The sequence below is a fragment of the Arachis ipaensis genome, chromosome B02 (assembly GCF_000816755.2).
Source record: "Arachis ipaensis cultivar K30076 chromosome B02, Araip1.1, whole genome shotgun sequence".
NCBI classification, from domain to species: Eukaryota; Viridiplantae; Streptophyta; class Magnoliopsida; order Fabales; family Fabaceae; genus Arachis; species Arachis ipaensis.
Genome location: NC_029786.2, coordinates 8,037,807 through 8,061,061, shown reverse-complemented (window position 1 = coordinate 8,061,061; position 23,255 = coordinate 8,037,807). Strand labels below are relative to the sequence as shown.

At 39.1% G+C, this 23,255-nt stretch overlaps 2 protein-coding genes and 2 pseudogenes across 2 annotated transcripts; all 4 read right to left on the bottom strand.

Moving 5' to 3' along the window:
* On the bottom strand, nt 166-1,405 carry LOC107626741 (E3 ubiquitin-protein ligase RNF144A). Its single transcript, XM_021115337.1, has 2 exons — nt 955-1,405; nt 166-376 (listed from the first exon to the last, which is right to left on the bottom strand). The coding sequence occupies exons 1-2, from the start codon at nt 1,209-1,211 to the stop codon at nt 313-315; spliced, it is 321 nt and encodes a 106-aa protein (XP_020970996.1). The 5' UTR covers nt 1,212-1,405; the 3' UTR covers nt 166-312.
* LOC107626740 lies at nt 6,012-7,229 on the bottom strand (annotated as a pseudogene).
* On the bottom strand, nt 8,071-9,966 carry LOC107626739. The gene is made up of 3 exons (XM_016329642.1): nt 9,875-9,966; nt 8,324-8,763; nt 8,071-8,213 (listed from the first exon to the last, which is right to left on the bottom strand). The coding sequence occupies exons 1-3, from the start codon at nt 9,964-9,966 to the stop codon at nt 8,071-8,073; spliced, it is 675 nt and encodes a 224-aa protein (XP_016185128.1).
* LOC107626738 overlaps nt 21,734-23,255 on the bottom strand; it is a 1,721-nt pseudogene continuing 199 nt past the window's right edge.

Genomic DNA, 23,255 nt, shown 5'->3' with positions numbered 1-23,255 from the left:
TATATTATTAATTTAAAAGAAAAAAATTTTAAATATAAATATATCTTATTAATTAGTTACAAATATCTTAATCAAAATTTAAAATACCATATCAAAAAAAATAAATTAAATAACCAAATATGATATATCTGGTGAGATTTAAAAATGACAGAGTCAAATTAGTTAGATAAATAAGTACTTAAAAGAGCATAATTAACAACAAAATCATTATGCATTACAACTTCACAAAAACTTATAACTTCTGAAAATAGTAAAACTGTCACTTGTAATCTAAGTAGTTGATGAACTATTAAAATTCTTAGTGATATCTATTTATGTACAACCATGATACTGATTCCATGGCTTTCCACAAGCATAACAGAATTGATGGCCACACCTACAACACAAGAAATTTAAAAAATTAAATCAAAATATAATAAGATAAAACTTGAGTAACTTGCAAATTAAAATTAATTCAAATAAAAAAGACAGTACTAATTAGATATTATATTCTTAATTAGTCAAGTTCAAATTATGAAATATAAGATTATGCTGTTATAAAAAAAACATGAACTAAGTTCAAATCTAAATAATAAAACCGTAATTAAATCAAGAGTTTAAATCTAAACAGTTTAGACCGTAATTATACTGTTTTATGAATTATATACTTTTAACTTTAAATTCCATTTTTTTGGAACTAAATCTTATATTATAAATCTTATATCCTAAGACTAAAGAATAAATTCTAAAAAAAAAGTTTAAAAAATAATTTAAATGTTAAAATAACAAATATCAACTAAATTAAAAAATTAACTTCTTATACTTATTCTTAAAACAAACAACGCCATTATTTTTCATTAGGAATGCTCAATCAACAAATTATAAACATGAACATAACTAAAAGTGCAACATTAACATTATAAGATTGTGCCAAAAAAGAAGACTAATTGTTCATTAGAAATTAATTAACCAAACCTGCAAGAAATGTGTGAACATCCCTGACTTTTTTCAACATAGAATCTGCATTTAGAACACCTTCTCCATCTCTTATCCTTTGCAAGATTCATCACCATAAGATCTTCCTTCTCTCTTTCATTTTCATTCAAACTCATAAACTCACCACATTTCATTCCACCATGCCATGCAACTTTACACTGTGCACAGAACAATCTATGACAATGTGGACACTCGGGACAAGTCACAACTTCATTCCCATCATCATTCACCAACATTGCTGAACAATCCTTGAAAGGGCAATAGAATTTCTTTGATGTTGCAAGAACAAGATTCTCACAAAGTGCATTCTCCCATCTTTCAAACACTTCCTTTGGAATTATTGATATGCAATTCTGAGGCTCCAAGATTCCTTTGCATTTTGGTTCAGGACATTTCCTTTACATTGTAACCGCCCTTATTAGACATCTCATTTGTAGTTGTATGTCAACTCCAGAACAGCATTTTCATCTTCTGGGCCATAACCCATGATTGCTATGGTATACTGCCAAAAAGGGAAGAAGAGAAGCCATTAAAATATCAGAGTGAAGCAAACACAGAACAGGTTGATTCAAGAGCAACATTGAACCTTACAACAGCTTAGCATTCAAAAGCACAATAAACATAAATAAGTAATTGATCCAAAAAGAAAATAAGATACAAGACTATAAACCAACATGAAATTGCATAAGATTCGATGGATCGATTAAGATCACCCACTCGAAGCATTAAAGGTTCGTGAGAGAGAACCCTTTCCAGAAGTTCAAATTTATAACCATCAGGATCTTCAATGAATGCAATTATTATTATCTCTTACAATGTCCACTATGCTTGAAATCTAGTAACAAATGAGATGACATCATCATAAAGATTGGCCAAAAGACAATAGAGAGGATAATCAAATTATTAATCAAAACAATCAAATTATTATGCAAAGATGTTTATAAAAATCACAGCACATGGTAGTTGACACAAAAGTTAGGCAAACTTACATCACCAAAATGGCCAAATCCATTTCCAATGTCATAAATCTGAAAGAGAGTTGCACTGCAGCAAGCTCCTAGTGATTTTGGATTGCACAATAAGGATGTTGAACATTTTAAATCAGACAGGTTAATTAGAAGATTAGATAACATGATTTTTCACCAAGACATAAATGCCATGTATGAGATTATTGTATTCCAGTCTTACCAAATTTTGAAGGGGATTCAACAAGGTCATAGAGAGCCTTGTAAATATCAAAGATCAGGAAGTTGCTTTTGGAGATTTTTTGCAGCTGAGTTGATTTTCTTGTTAAATCCTTGGGCATCATTGTTGATTCTTGAGACACAACCGTTCTCATGGAATCCGAACAAGGTTCTTGCAGCAAGTAGGCAACCCAATGGTGGAAGGGAAGTCACTCCAATTTTTTATTAATTAAGTCTAATCAAATTAGTCTAATATAACAAAAATCAGTTAGTTATGACTAGCATTATTCTAAGTCTTATTGTTTAACAAAAAACCTTAAATGTGTAACAATACTCTTCTCTAAGATAGATTCTTCCGTTCTTAAAATTTAAATAAAGACAAAAAAGATTTAGCTAACAAATCACTAACAAATTGTAGTCAAGGTTCAATCACTAACAAATTCAAGATTCAATCACTAACAAATTCAACTCAGTGATGATTTTCAACAACAAAAAGATTTAGCTAAGTAATTATTTGAGTAAAACAGCAACAAAATCAAAGTTCAGTAACGATAATTAGGAACCAATTCATCTCAGTGATGATTCTCAGCAACAAAAAATCTATCTCAGTGATATTTTCAACAACAAATTATGGATGGTTCAGTGATAATCAGTAACAAATTCACGTCGGTGATTATTTTCAGCAACAAAAAGAGTAGTTCAGAGATATTTTCAGCAGCAAAATCAAACACAGCAACAAAACAGAAAAGGAAAGAACAGGGGAATTTGTTGGGACTCACCAAATCGGGACCAGCTTCTGGTTGCGAAGGAAGCTGACGGCGAGAGTTGCTGACAGCGAGGAGGAAGCCCCGGGACCTGCTGCTTCTGCCGCCGGCAACGACGAGCGCAACGAAGGCGTGGGACTGACTGCGAGACGGTGACGAGACAGGGAGAGACGATGACGACCAGTCCCGGGATCTGCTGCTTCTGCCGTCGGTGACGACGAAGGCAGGGAAGGCGAGCGAGCGAGACTGAGTGGGAGACCAGAGACCGTGAGAGAGACCGGAGCCGAGAGAGCAACGATGAGCTTGAGTGCCAGTCCGGAGACAGTGAGGGAGACCGGAGACGAGAGAAGGAGAGAGCTGGGTGCGAGAGCAATGAGCGACAGCGAGAGAGATGAGAGAGCTCGAGAGCTTCAGTGAAGAGTGACGTTGAGGGAGGAGAAGGTAGAGTTTAGGATTGCTGAACGACGTCGTATCAGCCATTTTTAAAAAAAAATTAAGCATGATCCGGTTTGGTTTATGTGAACCAAACAGAGTTAAACTGAATTTTTAAACCGAGTTTAAAGAATAATTTATTAATTAGTTTTTTAGATACAACCAATTAAAATCTGACATATCAATAACTTAAAAAAAAGATGTTTGGAACATTTTTATGGGAGGATTTAAATTTTTTAAAGTTTGAATTTCACTTTAAAGAATAAAATTTAATCTTTCACCATTTATTTTATAGACGAGACTAAGAATAAATATGAAAGAGAAACTAATCAAAGATAGAAGATCACACTTCACTCTCTAAAATAAAATTAAAACTTTAGAGGATCCAAATCCTTTATGGGAGTATTCCCCATTCGAAGAAGTAGAAAAATATGACTTATCTCTTTTTTAAAAGTTATTTTATCACTCCTATTAAAAAAAATTGACTTCAAAATAAAAAAGACCATGACTTGTACAAATGAAAAACTATTAAGCTTAAAAAAAATAAAAAACCCATAAAATTCATAACTCATATATGAAATAAAAAAGCTAAATTTAGAATATCTTCTTGAAAATTGACCATAACCTATGCAAATTCTAATAAACATTCCTACCACGTTTTTTATTCTTCTTTTTTTTGTCGACTATATTTTCATAATCAACATCATCATCATCCGATTCAATTACTATTGTAGCATCTTCTTTGACATCGTTATTCTCTTCATCATCAGCAACATGAATAGGATTCTTATCTAATTGTTTATCCAAAATTGGAGTGTTACAATCTTTAATCACTTTCTGCCATCTCTTGAATACTTCAAATGGAAGAAGAGAGCAAAAGTATTCAAGTCCATACTTAACCTTGCATTTTGGATCAGGACAAGGCACCATGATGATATTGTCCCTGAGACATGAAGCAACGTATTCATGCATGCAAAACCTACAAAAATTATGGCCACATTTTAGAGTCTTAAACATCTCCCACGATGGCTTGAAATCACAGCATCTTCCACAAAAGGGTAGCTCTACGCCATTCTTCTGTGGTTTCATCATTTCAACTTTTGGATCTTCATTATTAGTATTGTGATTATTGCCGTCAATACTTAATACCATTCTTGACCTTGATGCAAAAAATTAGAATTAAAAAAATCAACTCAGATTTGTAGAGTAGTTACTTCACTCCTCTGTTGTAGATGAGAAATATTAAGAAGAATAAAAAGTGATTCAAGAATTGAAGAAGAGAAAGTGCCTATACAAAAGCTAAACTAAGAAAGAAAATACTCACTTGAGTGATTGTTATGTTATATATATACACATCCATAATCATATTTATTTTCGAAGATATAAGATAGATTTTTACTATCCTAAAATTCAAACAAAGATAAAAAGATTTAGATTTAGATAACACAAAAAAAGATTTAGATAACTGTTTTCTAATTGATTTTTAAAGAATGATTATGATGAATACATTGTTTCATAAAAAATAAAAACAGTTCAAAAAGATAAAACATATTATTATCAATTAAAAAAATATTTGAATATAAATATATTTTTTAATTAGTTACAAATATCGTTATAAATTTTTAAAATACCGTATCAATCAAATAAATTAAAATTTAAATAAGTTTATAAATAATTTTTTTAACTTATGAAAAAACAAGTTATTAAAATAAATTATTTGCATTTTAATTTTATCAGATTACATTATCTCAAAATTACATACGCAAATACAATTTTTACATTATTATAGAAATCGTGATAAAAGATCACCAAATTAATATCATACTTAAATTGCTAGAGAGATACAGTGATTTACGTTTAAACACAATAAAAAATAAACTGCGACACCCCTCCAGCAATTTTTTTAAAAATTTCAAAAATACATAAATTGTGATAGGAGTATAGCGATTTATGCTTGAGTGAGATAAGTTAGTTAATTAATTGATCCATACGAATAAGAAGAGGGAGATACCATGGGAGCTTCTGAGGGAGCACGGACTGAAACACGGGCTTTTCTTATGGAGGCTTCAGAAGAGGATTGGTCCATGGTGGAGTTGGGTTTCTGGAGCTTGTTGGGAACGGGACTCCAAGCTTGTGATTGTGGATCTGGACTGTCTTCCCTCTCGTTCTTTCCTGATTCCAACTTGGGCATGAGGTGTGCTGGATCGTGTTCTTTCATCGGAAGAAGAATCTGATGCTTGAAGCTTGATCGTTTCCTGAATCAAGCAACTGTCTGGCTTCCCTTCCCCCCTACTACTTTTCCTTCAACAACCTCATCATCTACTTGTTGTTGTTGCTGTTGTTGCATTAATGTAACCGTATGAGATCATATAATTAACACATAATTATTATTACCACATAATTAATTATCTTAATTAAATGGGAAAAAACTATGTTAGTTAATTAATTAATTACATAAATTTTGGTGACAGAAGGCAGATCATCATGGTGAGGAATCTCCTTTTCTTGACGGAGATGTTGGACTTAACATGCTGCTGCTCTTGTGCCTTGTTCCTGTTATCGGAGAAGAAGTTAACAACCACCTTGCTGTTACTGTCATCCTTGTTATGATCATCGGCGGGGCGATTAAGAAATTAAAATTTCTAGTGATATCTATTTATGTACAACCATGGTACTGATTCCATGGCTTTCCACAAGCAGAAGCGATGGCCACACCTACAAAACAAGAAATTAAAAAAATTAAATCAAAATATAATAAAATAAAATTAGAGTAATTTGCAAATTAAAATTAATTCAAATAAAAAAGATAGTACTAACTAGATACTATATTGTTAATTAGTCAAGTTCAAATTATAAAATATAAGATTATGGTGTTATAAGAAACATAAGCTATGTTCAAATCTAAATAATAAAACCATAATTAATCAAGAGTTCAACTAGTAATCAGCTCCCCAAAAAAATAGCCATTTTTTTATGAATTATATATTAACTTTAAATTTCATTTTTTTAGACTAAATCATAAATTATAAATCTTATATCCTAAGACTAAAGAATAAATTCTAAAAAAAAGTTTAAAACATAATTTAACCATATAAAATAATTAACATTAACTAACTAAAAAAAATTAACTTCCCATACTTATTCTTAAAACAAACGCCATCATTTTTCATTAGGAATGCTCAGTCAACAAATTTTGAACATAAACATAACTAAAAGAAATAGAACTGAGAAAAGAGTAACATTAACATTATAAGATTGTGCCAAAAAAAGAGACTAATTGTTCATTAGAAATTAATTAACCAAACCTACAAGAAATGTATGAACATCCCTGATTTTTTTTTAACATAGATTCTGCATTTAGAACACCTTCTCCATCTCTTAGCCTTTGCAAGATTCATCACCATAAGATCTTCCTTCTCTCTTTCATTTTCATTCAAACCCATAAACTCACCACATTCCATTCCACCATGCCATGCAACTTTACACTGTGCACAGAACAATCTATGACAATGTGAACACTCAGAACAAGTCACAACTTCATTCCCATCATCATTCACCAACATTGCTGAACAATCCTTGAAAGGGCAATAGAATTTCTTTGATGTTGCAAGAACAAGATTCTCACAAAGTGCATTTTCCCATCTTTCAAACACCTCCTTTGGAATTATTGACATGCAATTCTGAGGCTCCAATATTCCTCTGCATTTTGGTTCAGGACACTTCACATTTGATATATTCTCTTGAATCTTTGCAGCCACATATTTTGCAATGCATTCATCACAGAATGAGTGGTTACAGTTTTGGTTGATGAAAATCTCTTGGAATGGTTTTGAATCCATGCAAATAGCACACAAGACTACTTGAAGATCATGAAGATAACTATAGTTTTTATTAATCTTTCGTTTAGATCACTCTTTAGACTAAGGTTGCGAGAATCGGATCGATCATTAAATTGGTCAAGTGATTGGTTCAATAATTTAATGGTTCAATTGGGATTGAATCGTAATTATAAAAAATTCAATATATAATTTTAAAAAGTTAAATTCAATAATTTTTAAACTAATAAGATTCAAAAATTTAACAATTTCACAAAATGAACAATACATAATTTATCATTAAAAGGTCATAAACAACTTCAAATGACAATATTCAAAACACACATAAATGACAAACGACAAACACAATGTTTTGCAACCAAAAGAAACAATATTCAACAAGCAATACTTCAACTAAACAAAGACACTACTCATTAGAAGTCATAATCATCATTAAGTGTTCCGATATCTCCATCATAAACAGGTAATCCAAAGCCAGCATCTTCAGAAATACCATCAAAAGAAGTATTTGAGGATTCAATTACAACATCAGGCATATCCACTTCAACTTCCATGTCTCCACCATCTAATAAAATAGAAAGAAAACTCAATAAGAAATCAATGTTAATGACATGTATCTTTATGGAAGGAAACAAAGTTTGCTATGTCACTCACCATTAGGATACGAAGGCATAGCATTATTAGTGTATATTAAATTTTCAATGCCTTCAACATCTCCATTAGTAAATTCAGGATCATCCTCATTTGCCATTACCCAAAACTCTACTGTGTCAATGCTTTGAATGTCAATTGGATCATAATTCCTCTTCTTTCGATGCAACCTAGATTGAAGGCGTAGGTTATAGGTGACATAAATAATGTCACTTAGCCTTTGATGCTCTAACCGGTTCCTCCTCTTTGGATTTGTTCAAAAAGGCTCCAGTTCCTCTCACATCCAGATGAAGAAGAGGTTTGATGAAGAAGACGGACTGCCATTTTTTGCAAATTAGGAGCACTCCCACCGTGTAGCCTCCACCATTCACCTACGTAGATATAAAAATAAAATACTTTTTAATGTTTATCAATTATCACCCAACATATTAAACTTTGAAACTAAACTGAACTTGGATATGAAATAAGTCAAATAACTTACCAGGTTCGAGTCTTGATTTCGCTCTCTTAGCACTTTCCCTCCCAAAACTTTCTTTACAATCTCGATACAGCTGTATCTCTTGCATTGCAGCAACTGAGTTATCACAAAGTGTTTCAACATCAAGCAAATCAAGTAAAGATCTCAAAACATTTGCCTTATCAACAAAACCCTCACTGTAAAAAATGCCCGGATTTAAAAAGTACGCTGCCGCATGGAGATCACGCTTCAAATGCTTATCCCACCTCATTTTCAAGATACTCGTGTATGGCGTATAAGCAACTTTCCGATTTCTGAACATGGTCTTGATAGCATTTTTTGCTCTTTGCATGCCTTCATACACGATTCTCAAAGAGGGTTTTTCATCAGCATCAACAAGTCTCAACAACTTAATAAGAGGACCAACAATTTTCACAGTGGTAAGACAGTCTTGCCAAAACTTACTGTCCAAGACAATTGAGCTAACAATCTTTTCATTAGCAATTTTGGATAACTTATGAGAAGTAAATTTTGGATAACTAATTAATTAAATTCTAATTAATAAAATAAGAGATTTGTACACTAAAATTAGCCGCTAATGTATTTATGTATAAATACGTGTGATTTGATTTATTTTATTTATTTTCAATGTATATTTATATTTTAACATGTATTTTATACTGGTGTTTGATTTTACTTCCTGACTTTGGTAACTGATTTTGGCGTATACTTAGTGTTACGCCTGGCCCAGACCATTTGCGGGCCGGCCCGACCCGAGGACCACCCGATCCGAACGGTCGGGAGTGAGGCGCTCAGTCACCGACTCGGACACGCGTCCCTGACAGCTCTGCTACAGCTGTGCAAAGGAAGCTTCGAGGAAGGTGGGCCTGCCCTTGTGGGACCCACCTCTAACATGGTATATATGGGGAGGGTCCTACCCCTCCCCCAAGGTATGTCACATACCATTCTCACATCATTCACCTGCACACTTGACTGACTAGAGCATCGGAGTGTCTTTACAGGTGACACCCCCCCTTTTTCAACATAAAGAGCTCAGAACGTCGATTACTCCAACCCAGTAACCCGGAACCAGTCAACCAGGCGAGACTCCCTCTCATCAATCGAAGTATCTACCCGAGTCGTCCGGTACCCGACCTACCGTACATTGGCGTCGTCTGTGGGGAACGCCTGAATGGACGTTGTATTGGACCCAGGAGGAATAGGCCGCGAGACCGAGCGCAGAGGGGAAGCCTCTGTGGCTTCCTCCCGGGAGCGCACGAGGTCCCCTCCACGATGAACCTCACGATCTCAAGAAAGGCGCCCCTTCGGGGGAACTGGCGATAACAACGCCAGAATAATGCAGGAGTTGCGTCACAAGTTGCAGGACCTGGAGCGGCTGGAAGATCGGGAACATCGCCAACAAACTCCCAAATCAAGCTACTCCCGTTCCCCTCCGAGAAACCACTCCCGGCGAACAGCTAGCCCATGATCTGAGCCCGAGAGCGCCAGGGAGGAAGGACGCCCAAGAAGACGCCGCGACCCCATCATCTACACCAGGCGCGAAAAGAGACGCACCACAGATCGAGACCGGGAAGACGGTCGACGGGAAGACGGCGAGGGAAGAACAAGGAGAACGCAGGGACCAGTGATAATGGGCGCAACCCCATTTCATCGTTCCATCCTCGAAGTCCGGCTGCCAAAACACTTTGACAAGCCGACGGACATGAGGTACGACAGAACCCAAGACCCGCAGGAGCACCTTACCGCCTTCGAGGCCAGGATGAACCTGGAGGGAGTGGGAGACGAGGTAAGGTGCCGCGCTTTCCTGATCACTCTCGCGGGACCTGCAATACGATGGTTTAACAGCCTTTCACAGGGCTCGGTGGCCAGGTTTTCGGATATTAGCCACGCCTTCCTAGCCCAATTTACTACCAGAATCGTAAAGGCAAAGCACCCGATCAATCTGCTCGGGGTGACACAGAGGTCCGGCGAACCGACCAGGAAATATCTAGACTGGTTCAACGACGAGTGCTTGGAGATCGACGGGCTGACTGATTCGGTTGCTAGCCTATGCCTGATGAATGAACTCCTAAACGAGGACTTCAGAAAGCACCTCACCACGAAGCCGGTGTGGACAATGCAGGAGATCCAAAGTGTAGCTAGGGAATACATTAACGATGAAGAAGTCAGCCAGGTCGTGGCCGCCAACAAACGGCAGCCCTCCTACAATCAAACCCGGCAGCACGGAAGTGGAGAAAGACAGAAGGAACACGCCAGAGACGGCGGTTCGAGCAAGACACTCAGGCCGTTTCCTCGAGTCAGAAAATTCACCAATTACACCCCCTCACCGTCCCCATCATAGAAGTTTATCAAGAGATAGCAGAGAAGGGAATTTTGTCGAAACCCCGACCTCTGAAGGACTGAACCGGGGGAAACAAGAGCCTCTATTGTGATTATCACAAAGGCTATGGACACAAGACACATGACTGCTTCGACCTGAAGGACGCACTAGAACAAGCGATCCGGGACGGGAAACTGGCCGAATTCTCCCATCTCGTCAGGGAGCCAAGGAGGCGAGATCGCGACCGCGAAGGAGAGGACAAGACCCATGTGGCAAAGCGATGTCACGAGCCGGAGGACAACGAACACGGCCTTACCATAGTGAACGTGGTAACGGCAAGAGACGCACCTCCAAGGTCGAGGTCGGCACACAAGAAAGACGCCAAGGTCCTAGCGGTTTCCTCATCCTCTGTGCGAAGCTCCAAAAGGCTCCCATCCATCTCATTCGGTCCAGAGGACCAATGGATTGATGAGGCCGCGAAAAACCTACCCGTGGTCATCACGGCCAGAGTGGGAACCGGCCTCATCAAACGGATCCTCGTGGACACCGGGGCTGACTCGAATATCATGTTTCGCAACGTGTTCGATGCCTTGGGCCTACAGGATGCCGATTTAAAGATGCACCAGCATGGTGTGGTAGATTTGAGCGACCACTTCATCAAGCCAGATGGGATAATCCCCCTACCAATATCTATAGGATCAGGATAAGGGCAAAGGTCGGTAATGGCCGAGTTCGTGGTTCTACGAGACTCCACGGCCTACAATGTCATCCTAGGGAGGAAGACTATCAACGACCTCGGAGCAATGATTAGCACAAAGATGTTGATAATGAAGTTCACAGCTGACGACGGATCCGTGGGATCCATAAAAGGAGACTTGGAAATGGCAGTCGCTTGCGACAATGCCAGCCTCTCCTTAAGGAAGAAATCTAAAGAGGCATTGGGGGTGTTCCTTGCCGACTTGGACGCCAGAGTCAGCGACAAGCCGAGACCCAAACCGGAAGGAAACTTAGAGAGGTTCAGAGTCGGGGACACTGAGGAGAAGTTCACCTACGTAAACAGAAACCTCCCACATGACCTAAAGGGACCTCTAATGGAAATGATCAGGGCTAACGGCGACCCATCTGCATAGACACCAGCCGACATGCCGGGGATAGACCCCCAACTCATGTCACATCACTTGGCCGTGATGGCCGAGGCCAGACCTGTAACAACCGCCCCTTCTAGAAACAAAATTAAATTTGAAGTTTGAAAATCAGTTAGGAGATAAGTTTAGAATTTTGAAATTTTGGATAGGAACCTGGTAACCACCCTCAGTTTGAAATTTAAAATATCCCAACCACCCCATCCCCAAATGTATATAAATAGGGGAGCACCCATAGGTAGAAAATCACTTCTCTCAAACACTTATCCTCTCCCTTCTCTCTCTACAAAGAAGTAACATTCTGTGGGCAAACACAAGAGGCAAGCTCAAAGAAGCGTTAGAAAAGAAGGTAGGGAATTATGCCTTTCTTACTTATGTTGGCATGTAGTATGCTTTATTTTGTTTTCTTCCATCCATGCATGGCTATCACCTTTCATGTATTTTATGGCATGAATTATTCTTTGCTTATCTCTCATCTACATTGAGCATGATTATCCATTTTGTCAATTACACCCTCTTGAATCCATTAATATGTATCCCATATCTTTTCTATGTGCATTTACATGACCCTTTAATCACTATTCCTTTTATGTTAAGAGTACATGTCCCTTTATAACATTTTATTAAATTATTTAACAATCCCTAATTTTACTATGTGCCCTTACATGACCTTTGATACCGTTACCTTATTATTATTCCTTTTATGTTGAGAGTACATGCCCCTTTATAACATTTTATTAAATTATTTAACATTTCCTAATTTTACTATGTGCCCTTACGTGACCTTTGATACCGTTACCTTATTATTATTCCTTTTATGTTGAGAGTACATGCCCCTTTATAACATTTTATTAAATTATTTAACATTTCCTAATTTTACTATGTGCCCTTACGTGACCTTTGATACCGTTACCTTATTATTATTCCTTTTATGTTGAGAGTACATGCCCCTTTATAACATTTTATTAAATTATTTAACATTCCCTAATTTTACTATGTGCCCTTACATGACCTTTGCTACCGTTATATTATTATTATTCCTTTAATATTGAGAGTACATGCTCCTTTTTATATCTTGTTCAAGGAACCCTATTTTATTATATGCAACTAAGTGACCCCTTATATCATTATTGCTCCTTTATTTTAAAGATCAAGGGTACATACTTTTTATAATATCTAATCCAAGTATTTCAAATACTCACTTTCTTACTATATGCACTTAGATTATACTTTTTACATTATATCATTAATATCTTATTAGGGTCAAGAGTATATGTTTTCTTATAATTGTTTTATTCAGCTAATTAATATCCTATTTTCTTTAATGTACATTTATTGTATACCCCTCTAGGGACGAGAGTACCTACTTTCGTATAAAATCTTATTCAAACATGCTTATTTTATCATGATATATGCCTCTCCTCTCGCATGGTTCATTCTTGTATATGCCTAAATAACCGTACTTGTTAAAGAACTGAGGGAATGATCCTTCGGTAAGGGAAGGTGATCGAAAAACGTTTGGGATAAGAACCTTCGGTAAGGGAAGGGGACTATCCCATCAATTTTATATAATAATATACCTTTTTATATGACTCTCTTCTTGTGTATGTCTAAATAACCTTGATTGTAAATTAAACTGAGGGAATGATCCTTCGGTAAGGGAAGGTGACCCCCCAAAGACAAGATATCGATATGATCCTTCGGTAAGGGAAGGTGATCGCCAAAACGTTTGGGATAAAAACCTTCGGTAAGGGAAGGGGACTCCCACTTATACCGGTTTGAGCTCAATACCCTCCATATAAGTTATAAATTAAGAAAGAAAGAAGGCACGGATGAAAGCTTGAGTTCTATGTTTTCCTTAGATTTAATTATGATTATGTTGATGTTACCCTTCTATTTTCCTATATGTTTCCCCTTTCTTTTACACACATGTTTTACAAAAAAAGAAGATACATATTACATGCCATGTTATACGCTTGTTTTTAAAATCCCGCACGTGGGCTGGAGATGGATATGGAGGTGTTACATAGCACTCCTACTGAGACGTTAGGTTCTCACTCCCTTTCTTTTCCCATACTATCTTCAGAGGAACATGGCACAGCGGATAGAGACGACGCAGTGCCCCCTCGAGGGTAACTTCTGAGTATGACCCCTCGAAGTACGCGTGGGTAGTTGCGACCACTACTACCGTGCTCCAAACTATCTACTTAGGTCGAGAACTCGTGGAAGAAGAACCCCAGCTACCCGTCATAACCTTCCTAGATAGGGACGCTTCAACATCTAGGAAGCGGTCATCCAAGGTGGTACACCTTGAGTCCGACCCCGAGACCGAAGAAGAGAAATCCGACAACCCTGGTCAGAAGGAAGACACCATGGAGGAGGACCCAGAGGAGAAGTTGAACCCTTGTGGAGGCCCAAAGGTGGAATACGTGCCCTACTCCCCTATTTCGGCACCCCGTCGAGTTTTGGTTCATCCCACGCAACGGAACCAGGTCTTCACTGTGCGAAAGGGTGTTGGAGGGAGACCCCTGGTACCTCGATTTGTGAATAACTAAAGACTCCTGATCAAGGATAGGATAGGATGCAAGTAGGGGAGCCTCTTCGACGAGATTAGCTTAGAACGTAGTTAGCTTCTTTTCCTGTTTTAGTTCCCTATAAGTATTTTGAAACGTACTCATGGTTAAGATGTTTATTTCACTCTAAATTCAAATTCCAACGTTTTAGCGCTACTCGTTTTCCGCTCTACACGTATTTACTCCTGCCTCGCATAACGATTAAGTCATTCTTTTTCTTGGATCAAGTGTGGCACCTTAGTTTAAAAACCTCCACGATAGTATAAGAACTTAGGGTGTTACATTATTGGTATCAGAGCAAAGTCGATCCTAGGAGATATGACTAATGAAGCCTCTTCCTATGGTTATCCATAAAAAGGGAATGTCCAGCCCATAACGGAGGAAGCGATGGCGGCAGTCCTGGTACGGGAAGAAGGGAAGGTTTAACAACCAATTTACTTCGTGAGTAGAGCATTGCAAGGAGCAGAACTAAGATACAGCAAATTGGAGAAGCTGGCTCTGGCACTGCTAACCTCTTCCCGAAGACTACGGCAATACTTCCAAGGTCACCAAGTGGTCGTGAGAACGAACCAAGGAATTCGACAAGTGCTCCAAAAACCTGACTTAGCGGGAAGAATGATGACTTGGGCCATCGAGTTATCTCAGTACGATTTGTGATATGAGCCCCGACATACGATTAAGGCACAAGCAATGGCAGATTTCTTAGTAGAAGTAACGGGGGACCCAATTGAGGAGGTGGGCATACGGTGGAGGCTCCATGTGGACGGGGCCTCCAACCAAACGTTCGGAGGTGCCGGGATCATTCTGGAAAGCCCTGCTGGGGTTATATACGAACAATCAATCAAGTTCGAGTTTTCTGTATCGAACAACCAAGCGGAGTACGAAGCCCTCCTGGGCGGCTTGATCTTAGCTCGGGAAGTCGGAGCTACGAAGCTGGAAGGGTGCAGTGACTCACAGGTCGTCACCTCGCAAGTAAATGGAAGCTACCAAGCTAGAGACTCGCTGTTGCAGAAGTACTTGGAGAAGGTCAGAGAGCTGAGCAAACAATTCGAGGAGGTCGCGGTCCAACACGTTCCAAGGGAAAGGAACACACGGGCAGACCTCCTATCCAAGCTAGCGAGCACGAAACCGAGAGTCGGCAACCGGTCACTCATTCAAGGCATGATAAAAGAACCAACGATTGTCCTCCACTTGACAAAGATAGGCCCCTCCTGGATGGACCCCATCACTGATTTCCTAGAAAATGACAAACTCTCCGACGACGAAAAGGCAGCCAAGGCGTTGAGAAGGGAGGCAGCCAAATATGCAATCATACAAGGTCAACTGTTTAAAAAAGGGCTCAGTCAGCCCTTACTGAAGTGCCTGCATCCCGATCAAACAGACTACGTACTCAGAGAGGTCCACGAGGGGTGTTGTGGTCACCACATTGGGGGCAAAGCCCTAGCAAAAAAGCTCATCCGAGTTGGATATTACTGGCCATCGATGATGATGGACTCCAAAGAATTCGTAAGGAAATGCGTCAAGTGCCAAGAGAACGCCAACTTCTACAAAGCGCCGGCAACCGAGCTAAGCCTATTGACGTCCTCCCGACCTTTCGCACAGTGGGGAGTCGACCTACTAGGACCTTTCCCGGTCGGCCCGGGGCAAGTCAAATACCTCATAGTTGCTATCAACTACTACACCAAGTGGATAGAGGCTGAACCACTGGCCAGCATATCCTCAGCCAATTGTCAAAAGTTTATGTGGAGGCAGGTGATAACTCGATTCGGCATCTCGGAAGATGTTATCTCTGATAATGGGACACAGTTCGCTGACAAGAAGTTCGCGGAATTCCTCACCGGCCTGGGCATAAAGCAGAAGTTTTCCTCCGTAGAGCATCGCCAGACGAACGGTCAAGTCGAGGTTGCAAACAAGGTCGTCTTACTGGGCCTCAAGAAGCGGCTGGATAACAAAAAAGGTGCATGGGCCAACAAACTCGCATCGGTTCTCTGATCTTATTGAACAACCAAGCAGTCGTCCACAGGAGAAACCCCTTTCCGCCTGACGTACGGGGTGGACGCAATAATACCTGTAGAGATTGGCGAGCCGAGCCCACGGTTACTCCTGAAGGGAGTAGAGGAAGCGGTAGAAAAGGACCTAGCAGATGAGGCTAGGGAGATAGCCCATTTGTCAGAAATAGCACTAAAGCAAAGAATGGCCCTGCGCTACAACACCAAAGTGCTCAAAAGGGAATTTCAACAAAACGACCTCGTCCTGCGGCGCAACGATATTGGGTTACCAACTCAGGGAGAAGGTAAGCTGGCGGCAAACTGGGAAGGCCCCTACAGAGTCAAAAAGGTGATTGGCAAGGGCGCCTACAAATTGGAGAAGCTCGATGGTAAAGAGGTCCCGAGAACATGGAATGCAGGTAACTTGAGAAGATTCTATTCCTAGCTCAACCACGCCGATCAGGCGATCTGATGAGCTCAGTGATTTACTTTTGTTAAGTACTCATTATGACAATAGACTTGTTTAGTTATCGATTAATGTTTTACTTGTTGAAATTACCCTCTCATTTACTTTCGGCCATTTATGCGTCCCACGACAACATGTTCCTTATAACGCATGGTAAATGGGACAACGATACGGTGCCCCGGGACTGATCAACCTGGGAGCCAACTAAATTAAAGGCATAACAAATGGATACAGCAATAGCAAAGCCACGACTTGGCTTCGCCGAGTTACCAACATAACGGTAAACGAACACGAGCGACAAGCCTACACCGACAAACGGTAACAAAACAAAACGAAAATGCTACCAGATAAGCAGAGAAAGATGATAACCACAAGCCCACCAAGTGACTATTAAAGTATAACAAAAGTAAGTTCCACAAAGTTCTACAACATAATCACAGATCCATACAAAAAGTACAAAGAGATCACATTTTGGGCATGTCGATAATCTTGCCATCCTTGATTGTTTAAAAGACCCCAATTGCCAACGTGTCGAAATCAGGAGCCACGATCTTCACCTGGGCTTTGAGATCCTCTTCAGTCATGAAGATCGCGCTTTTTTCCTGTTTCACGGTCTATTTATGCTTCTTCTTAAGTTCCTCGGCCTCAGCTTGAGCAGCCTTAGCTGACGAGACGGCCGCATCGCGTTCCTTCTCCAAAGTGACCACCCGACCTTGCGTGGCATTGAGCTGGCTCTCCAAAGTCATCTCCCGCTCGGTTAGACGGGACATGGTGGCATCAGAGGTCTTCAATTTCTCCTCAACAGACGCAGTTTTCTCCTCGGCAGCCTTAAGCTTCTCCCCCGTCTTGGACAACTACTCCCGAAGCGTTTCAACTTGAGTCTTGAATTCATTATTGGCCTTGGCAACAGATTCGAGCTTCCTGCGCAGTGACTGCATCCCCGACAGCTCGAACTCGGCCTTCCGAGCTATCGCAGCACCACGGAGAAGGGTACGGTACATCCACCTCGCCTGCCCCGCAAGCCCGGTGCCAAGGAAGTGATCCTCCATGCCAGGGAGCAACTGGGAGTCTATGAAGGCCCCAGCATCGAAGTTCCTCTCCATCACGGTGAGAGCTCCTTCAGGGCTGGAGGATGCCCTCTGCCTTTTGGGGGTGGGGATAATCTTCAAGTCATCATCCTCTTGTTGAGTGGAAGACGAATGCCCGATGTGGGCCGTCTCCTCGCAAACAGGAGAAACGTGCGTCCCGTCAGGATTTCTGTCTGACATCTCGGTGTCACGAGGTGAAGGCACCGCCTGATCCTTCTTGTCCTCAGGAGGGTTCTCCGGCTTCCCATCAGCCTTCTCGTCAGCCTTCTCCTTATCGCTGTCCGCCAAGAAAGTCTTGAACAAACCCTCAAGCCCTGTCACTGAAGCAGACATCTCCACTACAACAAATAAGTAAACAAGTTAGTCGTGAAATCGGCATAACCAATCGATGCAACAATGATGCAAGAAATACAAGTCAAAACTACTCACAAATATAATTTCTGGTGACCTCCCGGTCACCCATTAGGAGGTGGGGATTCACATGATTCCTCCCAAAAATGGCCAACAACAAGTCAGCAATCTTTCTGTCCACAACGGACATCCCCTTGTAAGTCACCTTGATAAAGGTGTTGGACCCCGTCCCGAAACTCCAATATGTCGAGATGAGGCGTTCCCCCTCCAACGACAACCAGAAGGGATGGCGACCTTTGACTGGACGCACCTTGAAATACTTGTCCTTAAACCCATGATAAGAGTCCTCAAACAAGCCGAAGATCCTCCGACCCTGGGCAGATCGAAAAGACATGAACCCTTTCCTCGCTTTCCCCTCCTTGGAAGGATTCGTAAAGTTGAAGAAAAAAAGGAAAACGTCGACGGACAGCGGCAACTCTAAATATTCACACACCATCTCAAAACGGTGGATGGAAGCCTAACTGTTCGGATGCAGCTGCGACAGCGCCACGAAGATCCAGTTAAGGAACGCCATTTGAAAAGCAGAAAATGGAATACGAACCCCCACTTGGGTGAACATATATTTATAGAACCAAATCCAATCAGCAACCTGGGGAGAATGGAAATTAAGCTCATATAGTCGTTCGTTGGGGGCAGGAACAAACACGTCGTAGTTGGCCTCCTCGTCAGTCCCGCCGCACAAGTACTCGGCTTGGCGGAACTCGGTAAGCTCCTCCTCGCCCATCTGGTTCGGGGAGTCCTTTACGTCAGAAGTCACCCAAGCGTATGGGTCGTAACCCCCGTCGGAGGTGGAAGCCCGTGAGACGACGCGAGGCATACCTACAGTGGGGGTACCACTCGGTTAGTCTATGAGGTCGGGAGTTCGGAAAAAGCCCAGAAACTACATTTAGCCTATACAATAACTAAGATCAGGCATGGCTAAGGCAGAATCCAAGCAAAAGCCAAAAAAGTTAAAGCCTTGGAATAGTAACCCCCCTAACGCACCTACTTAACACTGAGGTCATCTAGCATGCAAATCAAACAAGCAACATGCATACAAAAGAACTGACAATAAAGATAAAACGAACATAAAGCAGAGAGAAGAGAAAAAGGAGAAGAATGTTTACCTGATTGATTGTGATGGCTAAGAAGAAAGCAGGAAGGGATGAATGCTCAGAAATGCGGGTATTAAAGTGAGAAATTCAACGAGAGAGAAGGAGAAAGCAAGGGGATGAAATAAAGATGAGCAAGGAAATGGAATGAAAATGGGGTGTGAAACTGATCAGGGGATTAAGAAACTGCTTAGAAGCGCGAAAGGAAGGGGGTAAAAGAGTCTTTACTCGCAGGGTTTGAAACAACCCATTATGAGTATTAAATGCTCGGCGCGAAGAACGAGGCGACGAGCGGTTATCCCAGTAGCGAACAGACACACGCGTAAGAGACACGTCCTCTCCACGAGCGGCCGATCTAGCGACAACACTCAAAGAGGGCATAACACGCCACCAATAGTCCTCACGATCATTGCTGGCGCATTGGGGGCACTGTTACGGCCTGGCCCAGACCATTTGCGGGCCGGCCCGACCCGAGGACCACCCGACCCGGACACGCATCCCTGACAGCTCTGCTACAGCTGTGCAAAGGAAGCTTCGAGGAAGTTGGGCCTGCCCTTGTGGGACCCACCTCTGACATGGTATATATGGGGAGGGTCCTACCCCTCCCCCAAGGTACGTCACATACCATTCTCACATCATTCACCTGCACACTTGACTGACTAGAGCGTTGGAGTGTCTTTGCAGGTGACACCCCCCCTTTTTCAACACGAAGAGCTCGGAACATCGGTTACTCCAACCCAGTAACTCGGAACCAGGCGAGACCCCCTCTCATCAATCGAAGTATCTACCCGAGTCGTCCGGTACCCGACCTACCGTACACTTAGCATAACCGACGACTATGTTGTTATCCCAATGAAAAAAGTTCACATTAAAAAAGTGATTAAAAAAAATCAACTCAGATTTGTGGAGTAGTCACCTCACTCTTTTGTCGCAGATAAGAAATATTGTGAGGAATAAAAAGTGATTGTTACGTTATATATATACACACATCTATAATCATGTTTACTATCTTAAGATATAAGAGATTCTACGGTTCTGAAATTTAAATAAAGATAAAAAGATTGAGTTTTAGATAACAAAAAAAAAGATTAGATATCTTAATACTCAACCGTGTTTTTTAATTGATTTTTAAAGGATGATTATGGATACATTGTTTCATAAAAAATAAAAACAGTTCAAAAGGATAAAACATATTATTATCAATTTAAAAAAATATATTTAAATATAAATATAATATGTTCATAAATAATTTTTTTTGACTTATAAAAAAATAAGTTATTAAAATGAAGTATTTGCATTTCAATTTTACCGGATTATAACATCTTAAGATTATATACGCAAATACAATTTTTACATTATTACGCAAATACGATTTACATTTAAATACAATACAAAAGAAACTGCGACCTTCCAACGATTTTTTTTTTACAAATTCCAAAAATATATAAACCGTGATAGAAGTACAGTGATTTATGGTTGAGTCAGATAAGTTAGTTAATTAGTCGATCCATATAAAGAAGAGGGAGATACCATGGGAGCTTCTGAGGGAGCACAGACTGAAACACGGGCTTTTCTCATGGTGGCTTCAGAAGAGGATTGGTCCATGGTGGGGTTGGGTTTCTGGAGCTTGTTGGGAATGGGACCCCAAGCTTGTGATTGTGAATCTGGACTGTCTTCCCTCTCGTTCTTTCCATTGCTATTATTCCTGATTCCAACTTGGGCGTGAGGTGTGCTGGATCGTGTTCTTTCATCAGAAGAAGAATTTGATACCTGAATCAAGCAACTGTCTGGCTTCCCCTCCCCCCTATTACTTTTCCTTCAACAACCTCATCATCTATTTGTTCTTGTTGCTGTTGTTGCATTAATGTGAACCGTATGAGATCATATAATTAACACATAATTATTATTACCACATAATTAATTATCTTAATTAAATGGGAAAAAACTATGTTAATTAATTAATTACATAAACTTTGTTGACAGAAGGCATATCATCATGGTGAGGAATCTCCTTCTTGACGGAGATGTTGGGCTTAACATGCTGCTGCTCTGTGCCTTGTTAACATAAGTACTTTTTTTTTAACTAAAGATAGGAAGACTCGAACCCACAACTTCTTAATGAATATGAAGAAATTATGTTATTTGAACTAAAATTCATTAGCAGAAAACATAAGTACTTAAAACGAACATAATTAACAACAAAATTAGTATGCATTATAACTATACAACAAATTTTAACTAATGAAAATAGTAAATCTGCCACTTGCAATTTAAGTTATTGAAAAATATTAAAATTCCTAGTGATATCTATTTATGTACAACCATGGTACTGAATTACTGATTCCATGGCTTTCCACAAGCATAGCAGAAGCGATGGCCACACCTACAAAACAAGAAATTAAAAAAATTATATCAAAATATAATAAAATAAAATTAGAGTAATTTGCAAATTAAAGTTAATTCAAATAAAAAATATAGTACTAATTAGATACTATATTGTTAATTAGTCAAGTTCAAAGTATAAAATATAAGATTATGATGTTATAACAAACATGAGCTAAGTTCAAATCTAAAGAATAGCCATTTTTTTATGAAGTATATATTAATTTTAAATTTTATTTTTTTAGACTAAATCATAAATTATAAATCTTATATCCTAAGACTAAAGAATAAATTCTAAAAAAATGTTTAAAACATAATTTAACCATATAAAATAATTAACATTAACTAACTAAAAAAATTAACTTCCTACACTTATTCTTAAAACAAACGCCATCATTTTTCATTAGGAATGCTCAATCAACAAATTTTGAACATAAACGTAACTAAAAGAAATAGAATTGAGAAAAGAGTAACATTAACATTATAAAATTGTGCAAAAAAAAAAAAAAACGATTAATTGTTCATTAGAAATTAATAAACCAAACCTGCAAGAAATGTGTGAACATCCCTAATTTTTTTTAACATAGAATCTGCATTTAGAACACCTTCTCCATCTCTTATCCTTTGCAAGATTCATCACCATAAGATCTTCCTTCTCTCTTTCATTTTCATTCAAACCCATAAACTCACCACATTCCATTCCACCATGCCATGCAATTTTACACTGTGCACAGAACAATCTATGACAATTTGGATACTCAGAACAAGTCACAACTTCATTCCCATCATCATTCACCAACATTGTTGAACAATCCTTGAAAGAGCAATAGAATTTCTTTGATGTTGCAAGAACAAGATTCTCACAAAGTGCATTCTCCCATCTTTCAAACACCTCCTTTGGAATTATTGACATGCAATTCTGAGGCTCCAATATTTCTCTGCATTTTGGTTCAGGACACTTCACATTTGATATATTCTCTTGAATCTTTGCAGCTACATATTTTGCAATGCATTCATCACAGAATGAGTGATTACAGTTTTGGTTGATGAAAATCTCTTGGAATGGTTTTGAATCCATGCAAATAGCACACAAGACTACTTGAAGATCATGAAGATAACTATGGTTTTTATTAATCAAGTCTAATTAAATTAGTCTAACATAACAAAAATCAGTTAATTATGACTAGCATTATTTCAAGTTTTATTGTTTAAGTTGATTGAACTTGTTTTATAAAAAAAAAAAACTTAAATGTGTAACATTACTCTTAACTAAAGATAGATTCTGCCAGTTCCTAAAATTTAAATGAAGACAAGAAAGATTTAGACTTAAATTCTGATAACACAAAAAAAATTAGATATATTAATAGTCAACCATGTTTTCTATCTGATTTTTAAAGGTTAGTTATGGATACATTGTTTCCGTTAAGTTTTTTTTTTTATTTAAAAAATAAAAACTAATTCAAAAAGATAAAAT

Excerpts from the sequence above, each read along its gene's own strand:
- LOC107626739 (XM_016329642.1), bottom strand. The coding sequence starts at position 9,966 with ATGGGGTTGCGCCCATTATCACTGGTCCCTGCGTTCTCCTTGTTCTTC. Across the intron at positions 8,764-9,874 it reads CTTCCCGGTCTCGATCTGTG|TAAGTTTTGGCAAGACTGTC; the intron begins GTGCGTCTCTTT and ends TGTCTTGGACAG. Across the intron at positions 8,214-8,323 it reads GAAATCAAGACTCGAACCTG|GTGAATGGTGGAGGCTACAC; the intron begins GTAAGTTATTTG and ends ATATCTACGTAG.
- LOC107626741 (XM_021115337.1), bottom strand. The coding sequence starts at position 1,211 with ATGTTGGTGAATGATGATGGGAATGAAGTTGTGACTTGTCCCGAGTGT. Across the intron at positions 377-954 it reads TGTTCACACATTTCTTGCAG|GTGTGGCCATCAATTCTGTT; the intron begins GTTTGGTTAATT and ends CTTGTGTTGTAG.